General features: G+C 37.8%; 1 protein-coding gene across 1 annotated transcript in view; it reads right to left on the reverse strand.

The window, feature by feature from the left end:
- Nucleotides 1–11,707, reverse strand: part of RPS6KA5 (ribosomal protein S6 kinase A5) — a 37,981-nt gene extending 26,274 nt beyond the window's left edge. Inside the window, exons 1-2 of the mRNA XM_063290223.1 lie at nt 11,322–11,707; nt 3,904–3,975 (exon numbers count right to left, since the gene is read on the reverse strand). Of these exons, the coding sequence (XP_063146293.1) occupies nt 3,904–3,975; nt 11,322–11,397 (148 nt within the window). The 5' untranslated portion in view covers nt 11,398–11,707. The remainder of the gene's footprint in view (nt 1–3,903; nt 3,976–11,321) is intronic.

Consider the following 11,707-nt stretch of genomic DNA (forward strand, 5'->3'; position numbering starts at 1 on the left):
GAGACGCAGGAGGAGAGAGCCGTTAAGAGTTAAAATGGAGCAACTGAAAAGCAAGAAAATAAGCATACTAACAGGTCTACAAAAGTAATAAAAATAAATCTCAAAACAGTATCAGTTACAAACAAAATCAACTTACTTGATTTGGGTTTCATAATTATTCTTTTTACTTAATAAAATCATCTCCAACTTTGAATATAAAGATTACCTGATTGATCTGTTGCTTATATTCCAAGGAATCTGAGCACTTTATTTAAGGTACTTGATTTTATATTTCAAAAAACACTGGGAGACCAATGATTATTGTTTTCTTCCTTTCAGGAAGACTTTGGAGAAATCTACTCCCACCCTTTTAAACATAGCTTGAACACCAGCCACACTAATTCCTCTGCCTCCCTTTTTTTCTTGTTTTGTTTTACCATTTTATGGATGAACATGTCTTAGAAAAACAGACACAAACTATTTTGTAAGAACTAACATATGAACTTTCTAGTTGCTCTTTGGATTTTTGCCCCTCATAGCTACTTTTGCTTTCATACCACATAGGATGACATTAACATAAAGTACTTCAACAGAATTTGACTTTGCATAGGATGATTCAATAATCCTTTTCTAGTTTGTACATAGATTCACATTTCAATAATTATACTAACTCAACTGCTACATGTCTACTTAGAAGTAAGTCCCACTGTTGTTCATTGAGGTTTACTTTGGGTATGCAGAAAGACCACTTGAAGCCACAGTTATTAGGTACAGTACCTGAATCCTGATTTCTACTTGTGGAATTAAAGAGGTACAGGAAACTCCAGCTACTTACAACCACTTAATTCAGTGCTTCTCAAACCTGGGTAAATTACACAAGATTGGGTAAAAATGGTTTTTCTTTGGGTAACAACACATGAACCCATTACCCAATCACAATTTAAATTGACTTAAAGTGTTTTACCTACATTGAGTAAAACGGACTTTGTGATAAGCAGTTTTGGGTAATGAAGGAAAAAGTTTGGGACGCACTGACTTAGTGGTTATCTGGATGTCCACAGCTCAGATCTGGTAGACCTAATTAAAGACCTCCAATATGAAATTCAGAAAGCTTGTTAAGAACCTTCTAGGAGAGTTAGGAAGATGCCTGTAAAGCATTCTAACTACATAAGGTTTAGGACAGCAGGAAATAATGCATAAGGTCCAGAACTACTTAACATGCAGCAGTGTAGGGGTTATAACATGTAATACAGGAAGCTAGGATATTGCCTAGATGAATGGCACCAGACAGTAAATGCCTCATAATGACAGATTCAGTCACATAAAAAAACCAGCTACCATTGAAAAGCCACTAAGATAAGCACCAAGGAAACAAGGAAGTCTACACTTATTGGTAACTCTCAGAAAGCAACAGGAGGCATCTCAGCCAACACTACAGAAGTGCACAGTTGCTGACCTGATAAGGACACCATCAATTTGAAAGACCTACTTAACACCATCAATTTGAAAGACCTACTTATTGCTATCAACTAGGAAATAATCTGATGTTTCCTTAATATTTATTTTCTAGTTAGCTCCATCCTGGGGTCAGTATTTTAATTACACTAGCCCCATTCAGGCTTTAGGCAACTGGACTTCATCTTTTCATAGACACTTAGTGTATGCAAATACGCACAGAATCCATCAAGCAACAGCCTTCACATCTTTATAGCACCTTGAAGTATTTAAAATGTTTCACAATCTCTACAATAATAATTCTGTATTACCCATATGAGGACTGTGGCTTAGGGGAAGGGAACTTCCCCATGGCTTCTTGCTAAATCATGACAGTAGCAAAATTTTCAAAGACTCTTCTTGTTTATAACTCAGACTCAGTCAAAACATTATCAATTTCACTTTTTAAAGCAAATCTGGAAGGGCAATTTTTTGTGCACACAGGTAGTCCTCAACTTACGATCATTCGTTTAACAACCGTTCAAAGTTACAACAGCACTGAAAAAAGTAACTTACGACCAGTCCTTGCACTTATGACTGTCACAGCATCCCCGCAGTCATGTGATCAAAATCTGGGCGCTTGGCAACCGGCATGTATTTATGACGGTCACAATGTCCCAGGGTCATGTGATCACCATTTGCAACTTTCCCAGGGGGCTTCTGACAAGCAAAATCAATGGGGGAAGCCAGATTCACTTAATGACCACATCATTCACTTAATGATTGCAGTGATTTGCTTAACAACCGTGGCAAAAAGTTCATAACATTGGGCATGACTCACTTATCAGCCACATCGCTTAGCAACAGAAGTTCCAGTCCCAATTGTGTTCATAAGTCAACGACTACCTGTATACTACATAGATCCTGTCCATGCTAGCTATATTCTAATAACTTTTCCTTATTAGCTCCTCAAAAAATTACTGCTTGAAAGATGATAAAGGAATTGTTTTACTGTTTAAATTATTTTAAAAGAAAAGATTTAATCACTCAATTTTTAATATGAATAGCTAAAGATCACTGGCACAACATAAGCTTTGCATTTAAAAGGTTCCAGGTTCAATCTCTGATATAACTAATTATATTCAAAATATATACTGTACATCATATTAGAGATAATGTATTTGGACAGACAACTGTTTTGTGCATATACCTCATAGATTCTGTCCACACTATCTTAGTAATCTTTCCTTCCAGGGTTTGAGGCAATTAAATATAATTTAAGATTTATACATATTACTCTTGTACACATTGTTTATCAATGTCAGTGCGCTCACAGAATTCATCCTCAGGAGGAATCAGGCCTTGGGAACTGATGGGAACCAGAAGCCTGGACTTAGCAGGGCAAGCACGGAAGATTTAGGTCTTTCACTGAAGTACTGCCAGCCCCAGACCCTAGTCAGAATTCTGAGCTGTTTCAATCTGCAAGAGGGGTGGCAACAGATCAAAACCAGAAGGCTGAGAGGCAAAGCAGCACAAGACTGCAGGAAAAGGATCCTTGAGAATACGTCTCCTTCAGAGTCACTGTTGCTCCTGACTAGACCAACTCTGAATTGAACAACTGTACTCCAACCACATTATGGCAGAGACTCGAAATATGGAATATAAAACTAAGTATATGGAGATGATCCAGTGCTGGAAAAAAACATTTATACTCATGTTTCTGTTACCAGTTGCCTAGAATGCTTTTCCTGACTCTTTGGATTGAGTCAGTTTGTACTTAACTTTGCAGTCTTTTCAGTTGGGTATTTCATTTAGGTTGCCTGAAATGGAGTGGTCTTGGCAGTCAAGGTGGTGGAGTTGGGAGTGGGAGACCCAATACTGCCAACCAACCTTCATTTGTGGAAGCTCACTGGATGATTACCATGGTCAATCATTCTCTCTTAGCCCAATCTACCCCCAGGGTTGTGGTGGTGGGAGAAACTAGGAGGAGGGAGCAAAATCTATACTACCACGAGCTCTTAACTGAAAGGAAGGATACAAACCTAATAAATAATATTTCTACTTAATCCCTTGCCTGCCTGTTTTAGCTGGGAAGGAACTTTGATCTACTACTAACACCCCTAATTGCCTGCTCACCCCACTCATCTTTAAAGCTATCATATCCTGGCTCCAAAAATCTGGACAATGACTAGATGGCCACAAAGGGTTAAGAGTTTTCTGTTTCACTTTACTGAGATCTAGTGGGCGTCTAAATTTTTGCAGCCCAGATTTGAAAGCCCAACCCCCAGACTAAATTTGCCAACGGAGTCATGACAAGAGCTGATACTGAAAATGCAGATGTGTAAATAATATAAAGAAGAATCTTTTAAAAATAATAATCACAGCCTGATGATTTATTAAAAAAACTTTTATCTCTAAAACAGAATATTATTTGGTGAATGTTTTAAAAAGTAAATTCATGCTTCATTAGCAACATAAAGTAATTCTTACCTCCTGTCCCAAGAACTTTCAGGAGTTCAAAGTTCTCAATGCCCACCTTCTCTGTGTGGCCTGTCAAGTTTGCTGACAAAAGTAAAAAAACATTCCAGTGTCAATGTCACATATATTAACAAGCAAACAAGTAATATAAATTAAATGATTCCCATGATTAAGACTCTACTTCATTACTCATATAATACCTATAATATAGCTGTCACTGAGGTGCCATGGTATTCAAGTCTCCATGTACTGTATATAATTAAAGTGAATATAATTTTACTTAATGTATGTAGATTTTTATAATAAGAAAGTGAATATTCCATATCAAGTAATCATTTCAAAATGTTGTATAAATGGTATAAGATACAAGTTAAGGCATAACAATAAAAATAGCTGCTGCATATGCTCTCTTATTGGTAAACTTTCCCTAAAATTGTAATCTTATAAAAACAAATAACATTATAATAAACAAATGTGCTTATAATGTAATCATTAGTTACTATTTTGGTTATTGAAAATCATTGTGTACCCATAAGGGCAACTGGCCACTTTTTCACCCACCCACTCACCTGTACTCCATAGCGCCCACCCATAGCATCTGCTCACCCTCCATAGCACCCACCCACCCACACTACATAGTGCCCACTCACATGCCCACTCTCTGTAGCACCTGCCCACCCACTCATCCATGGCACCCACCCACCTGGGGTTACAATGGCAACCAGGACTGCCAGGATTGCCGTCACTAAGTGATGTGATCACATGATATCACGCTTTACGACCTCATCGCTTAGCGATGGAAATTCCAGTCCCAATTGCTGTCGTAACCCAAGAAATACCTGTAAGCAACAAATGCCAGCTTCTTCTATGCTTAGAAATAATCGGAAGGTATAGTCTCATAGTCTATTTCAGCCTGTTAGGCCATTTCAAATCCTGGCAAGGTTTTTTGTCTTTGTTGATGCCCAGCTGTTTAGGGAAACAACAGCAGAATTGCAACAGATGCAACTGACTAGGAACCAGAGGGGAGGGCACATGCCCACATCAGTTTGAAATGGCCAATAAACTATTGTTAGATGCTGTTAGCTTAAAGGAGATGCATTATTTTAACACTGGTACAACTAATGATGACTTAAGCATACCTCACTCAGGGGCTGGGACCAAGCTGGAGTAATGGTATGGGAACTCAGCAGAGAAAAGATATTGGGGTTGGTTTGTTCCATGTTTGGGTTTAAGTAGAAAAAAGCACTATGATATTATCTAGATCAGTTTTTCTCAAACCTTTTACCCTGGAGGAATCTTTGAAATAATGTTACCATCTCAGGGGACCCCTGCATAAAATTCACACAACCCCCCCAATTTTTTACAATATATTTCATTTCTAACCTATACAATCTACATTTTACAATGTTTACAACAACAGCAAAGTAGAAGGCCAGCAGCTACGTTTCATTGCATAACAATTCCCACCACTGTGAGTGCTAGCATTGCATGGTGTGTAAAGTTTAAAAAAAAATCTATTTTTTTTCAGTCACAATCTCTTGTGCAAGTAAGGAGGACAAGTCACTGTTGCCAGGATTAAATTCTTAAATTCTGAATCAATTATTTACAATTATATATCACAACTTTCTTGGTAATACTAGGTGCACCTCTTTGGATCAATCACCTTTCCACGTGTAGCAAAATCCTGTGTAGGTTTATGAACATGCATCACTTGTCCCAACTGCACAAAGGTAAACACATTAAGCCTCTGCTAAACTGAAGCAGCTAATATTGCACTATTTGATCAATATGCAAACAAGCACATTGTCTGTTCAAAAGCACTCTTAAAGTGAAATAAATCTTTTAAATCTTGACTCCCATTTACCGAACTTTCAGTACAACTTATACAATATAATTATGGCACAACATTATGCTTGTCATTTTATTCAGATTAATATGATTTTAAAGGAAAATCTGAATGGTTGACCCAAACCAATAAAAATACAATAGAACTTTATTATGACTTGAATAATGTATTTGTTCTGTCTACCATATCTACACAAGATTGTTCATCAATAGGGTTTTACAAATTACTTGGAAAAGCTGCTATACCAGAATCATATGTATAAATACAGTAAAGTTGCATTTAACTTTTCACCTTCTTGTATTATCCCACAGAAACAAAAAAGTGAGAACAAAATCTTTCAATATTGCATAAGAAAATACTGAAAATACATTCTGTAATCCACAACCTACTTCAGCTATTGATCTACATTTATAAAATGAAGGCAATTGCATTTTCATCATATAAACATTTCATGGGAACTTAGAAAAAATGTTAATCATAATTCATAAAGCTTCCACAAAGTGAAGTGGCTACACATACAGATGGAAACAGCTTTGAGGAGCTTCTGAAGAGGAACATGAATCTTGCAAACAATACAATTGTTCTGTTTCAAAAGAAATGCATCATATGTGCTCCATGTGTTGCTTTGCTTTTGAATATTTCACAGCCCTACTAGTTGGGTTTTTAACTGCCTTCAACTTCATTTCAAATATCCTCTGGAAGCAAGATAACTTAACTGATTATCATACTTTCTTTTATTTGAGCAGTTGCAAAAGTCCTCTAGTAAAAGTTATTATAGAAAACTAACTTTAAAAATGATGTATCAGATTGCAAAGAAGTAGCAATCCTTTAGAGACAGCCATATTTTTTCCTTTAATAGAAAAGAAACAATTCAGGACCTAACCTATTTGAAGACAGACTTTCATAACAGGTTGAGGATTAAAACTTCACATTCTGTCATTATATTCTGAATTAATGTTTTTTCTATATCAAAATCTTCAGAGTGCATTTTGTGTTAATTTTCAATAAATGCAGAGATTTATAAACTGATTAATACAAAAAGTAGTTTCATAAACAATAACTCAATGTAATACATTTAATTCCTTACAGTATACAGAAACCTAGCCTTCTTTTCTCTATGTACTGAAAATTTATATAAAGAAGTATTTGAAAACACATCAAATTGTTCCCTAACTATTATGCCAAAAAGTATAGCATGAACGGATTTTTCTCTACAGTTATTCATTCTAGCACAACAATTTACAATTTTACAATTACTCATTTTAGCATATCATCTACTAACATTATTTTTAAAAGGTTATAAATTTCTGAAAATGTGAATACAAAAGCTAACATACATGGACTGTAAAAATCTGGACAACTACTAAATGGGAGCAAAGATTTTTGCAGACTAGTTATGATAGCCCTAGTGAATATTTAAGACTTGTGTAATCCGAATGCATTGGCTATTCCTCTGTATTCTGCATAGGTCAGACCACACCTAGAATATTGCAACCAGTCCTGGGCACTGAATTTAGGAATGATACTGACATACAGGAGTGTGTCCAGAGGAGAGCTACCAAGATGTTAAGTGGATTGAAAGTTGGAGGCATTGGGCACACTTCGCCTGAGAAGCGAACAGTGCAGGGAGGCATGATAGATGTCTTCAAGTTTGAAAGGACTGTAATGAAGACATTATTCAGTGTTGTTCCAGAAGTCAAGGCAGAAACAGTGAGTTTAAATTACAAGGAAATAGATTTCAGTCAGACATCAGAAATAATATCCTAACTAATCTCAATTGAGTTATTGCAACACCTGCTGCATGGAACTGCCCTTGAAAAGCATTCAGAAGCTACAGCTGGTTCAAAATGCAGGATTTCAAGTAGTTATGAGTTTTCTTTGATATGCTGTGTCACACCTCTACTTCGAGGCAGTACTGGACACCAGTTGGCTTCCGCATGCAATTCAAGATGCTGGTTGTCACCTTTACAGTACTTGATGGTTCACAAGGCTTGGATATCTGCAGGACCACCTTCTCTCAATAACGTCTGCCTGCCTGATAAGATCAAGAAGTCTAGGCTTACTCCAAGTCCTTCTCCAAGGGACTGCCATCCGCAGGGACCTCAGAAACACACCTTCTCAGTTGCAACCCCACTCATCTGGAAGAACTTGCCACCAGCCATCAGAATGGCCCCTTCCCTTCAGAAAGTTCATTAAAATATTCTAGCAGGCCATGGGAGCCAGAATGCTGATAACTTCCTCTAGTGAGGAATGGTGTTTTAATTTCTGGTCCATTAGGTGGGTTATTCCCAGTTTTTACACCTTTTATCTTTTTTCTTATTCAACTGCTTGATCTTATTCTTTATATTGCTAGGTTTCATTTTGTTTTTAATTCAGATTTACAAAGATGGGGAATTATATGCTGCTCAGAGTCAGTTTTAATTGTAGTGACTTATAAAGCTTGTAAACTGTAAGGGTGGTGGTGGTAGATGTCTTTGCTGGGATATTTAAGCAAAGTTTGGATAACTATCTGCTAGGGATGCTGTACTAGTGAATTCTTGCACTAGGCAGTGTATTGGATTAGATAATCTCCCAGATCCCTTCCAATCCTTCCATTATTATTATCATAATGAAGATGCATTTTATACACACACACACACTATACACACACACAAACACACATACATATATTTGACACATTGTGCAAAGATTCAGCTCCTTTGAAAAGTTCATAGTGCTGGAAAGATGAAAGGGAAAAGAAGAAGAGGACGACCAGGAACAAGGTGGATAGATTTGGTTACGGAGGCAATGGTGCATCGTTGGGAGAAGAGAAGGGCCAGATTATATTGGAGAAGGTCTATCTATGTGGTTGATAAGAGTCGACACTGACTTGATGATATATAATCAATTAATCTATCAACAATTTACCTCCTGTTTTCTTAGAATTATTTAAAATATTTAGCTATTAAATATCCACACCAGGGTTTCTATTTGAATCTAATTATCTAATTACTTCAGCTGACTCACACCTAAAGTAATTATTCTTTAGTGGTTACTGCACTTCAAAAAGTTTTTATAGAGCTAGAAGAGAAATAAAAACGGCATTCAGAATTATTAGGGAACTGGAACAGCTACCATACAAGGAAAGACTACAGCAACTAGAACTCTTTAGCAAAGAACAAAGGATAATAAGGGGAGACATGATACAGATATATAAAATCATGCATGGCATAAATAATGGGAATGGAGGGAAGAATATATCCCTTTCTCACAGTGCTGGAACACAGGTTCATCTACTGAAACTAAATGCAGACAGATTCAGAACCGGCAGAATAAAACTGTTTTTACACAACACATACCGGTTTGGTCTAGTAGTTAAGGCAACAGGCTAGAAACCAGGAGACTGTGAGTTCTAGTCCCGCCTTAGGCATGAAAGCCGGCTGGGTGACCTTGGGCCAGTCACTCTCTCTCAGCCCAACTCACCTCACAGGGTTGTTGTTGTGGGGAAAATAGGAGGAGGAAGGAGTATTTGGTATGTTAGCTGCCTTGAGTTATTTATAAAAAAAATAAAATAAAGGCAGGATTGAAAATAAATAAATAAATACTCTTTAGAATTCAATGCCAACAGTTGTGGTAATAGTAGCATATTTGGAAAGTTTTAAAAGGGGATTAGACAGGTTCATAGATGATCAGGCTATTAATGTCTATGAATATTGGTTTTTTACTACCTTCTAAATCATGGGAAGCATGCCTTAAATATTCATTGCTGGAAAAGCAACAGCAGAAGGGGGCCACCACCCTCTTGTTCAAGATTGTGAGCTTGCAAATGTATATAGTTGGACTGTGTGATTGTAATAAGAAGGGTTTTCTTTTATTTTTAAAGAACAAGAATTAAAAGTACATGCACATGCACATACAAAAAGCCAATATAATTAACACAGGTGGGAATTTGGAGGGGAAGAAAATAATTAGTTGCATTGCAAACTACTCATCATTCTTTTTACCAGAACTATAATGTAAAAATAATATGCAGAATGACAAGATGATAAATAATAAACACAGCATTTTATTTTGAGCAACAGAAGAATTAGGAAAATCTAGAAATACACTGTTTCTTGGTTATTAACTTTATAAAAATAATAACAAAAATTATAGTTAGAAAGATGTGGTTGCATTGCCTCCTACACACTATAAATGTCGTCCAAACAACCTAGCAGGAATTAGCAGCTTCTAAAATATTTTTTCAACTTTCCAATGTATTAAATTTACCTTCTCCTCACAGTTGCCCCCTCCACCATCTAAATAATTTTTTCATCATCCACCAAAACCATATTTTCCTCCTCATCACAATGATAATGTGCCAAAACCAGCACCTTCTATAACTGAGCCATACTGATCTTTAGGCTTTTCCTGAGCATGTGTTCCTTGCCTTTCTCCATTCTTCTTCTGTAGTTATAGTTAATTTTTTTATCATGGAATCTGCAGCACACAAAAATCTCAGAGTACCGACCTGCCAGATTTCCAAAACTGGTTCTTACTGCCAAAAGATAAATCAAATTCTCCATGGTATGTTCAAATGCCCTGAGTATTATGACAAATAAAGACCCTATGATACAGAGAAAAAAAAATTCTCTAAAACCTTTGATCTAGGTATGGCTGTTAGACAACTATTTTCAGTGTTAAGAATTAAGAATTGTTCTCTGTTCAAAAGCACTTCTTATATCAACCTGCATAAAACAATATATAATACTTTATATACAGAATGCTTTCAAAAGTATTGTTTTAAGTGATATTATTCATAGGCATGTTTACATTTTGTGCATGTCAATTTTATCTATGTTAATTAGTACTATTCAGGTTTTTCCAAATAATCTATTAAAATATGCTAATATTTTTTAAAATATGATGATTTCATTTTAAAGAACATAAAATTATTTCAGGACAGTAACTCCTTGGATTTTATTTAGGACAGTTAGTTTAATATGCTTGTTGTTGAAATTTTGTGTCTTATTGCTGCAGGTTCACTTGGAACTTAGAAAAGTGAAATAATTATTTTATTTTTTATGTAATGAATACAGTAATATACTGGGAAACCCATGGAAGTTTTTCTCTTATTTCATCGTTCCCCTTTAGTTACATCCATTTGGTGGGCTGGTTTCATAAGATCTGTTCCGAATGCCAACCGGATATTCTGGTGTTCATGTAAGTGTAATATTGAAAAGGTTATAATTCGTGTATTTCACTAGTGGCCTGGCCTTTCCCTAACCTTCTTGCTCCGTTCGTTCTCCTCCGAGTCTTCTGGGCCCAGTCGCCGCCCCATCCCCAGGCTGCCAACCCGAACACCGCCCTCCTGGTCAGCTGCCCCACGACGCTCCACTCCCTTTGCTCCCGAGGCGCCGCTCTCTTCTAGCCTTTGTTTCTCTGTAGCCGCCGCGCTCCGCGCCGTCCCCTGCGGCACCCGCACGCTTCCCTACGCTGACCACCTTCCCGTCCCCTTCTGGCCGCCCCTTGCCTCGGGGGACTCCTCTTGCGCTTCCCGCCCCTTCGCCTTCGCATCTGGCTTTCTGCAGCCGCCCCACACCTTTAGGTAGACCGGCAGACTCACCGTTCTTCAGCTCGTGCCTGATGGTGAGCAGAGAGCTCTCCCCTTCCTCCTCAGCGCACCCGACGGGTCCCTCCATCTCCTCAAAGGGTCCCTCCCTGGAGGGCCAGCCCGGGGAGAGAATGAGGCGAAGGGACCCAGGGTCAGCGCCGCCCCATTCCAATGGGGGGGTGTTATTTCTTAGAAACGTATTCCATGACTTGCCGGTGCAGCTGGCGGTGGAGGCTTTATGCGACTAAAACAAATAAATAAATAAGGGGGCGCCTACATCTGACAAGCTCGAACTTAACTGCCGCTCAACGCGGCAACCTGACCTTCCCGATCGCCCCCCATTCCCAGAGGAGGGAGGGACCAATGCTCCACTGAAAAGACGAGGGGACAACACAACC

This window comes from Candoia aspera, chromosome 1 (assembly GCF_035149785.1).
Source record: "Candoia aspera isolate rCanAsp1 chromosome 1, rCanAsp1.hap2, whole genome shotgun sequence".
Taxonomy (NCBI): domain Eukaryota; kingdom Metazoa; phylum Chordata; class Lepidosauria; order Squamata; family Boidae; genus Candoia; species Candoia aspera.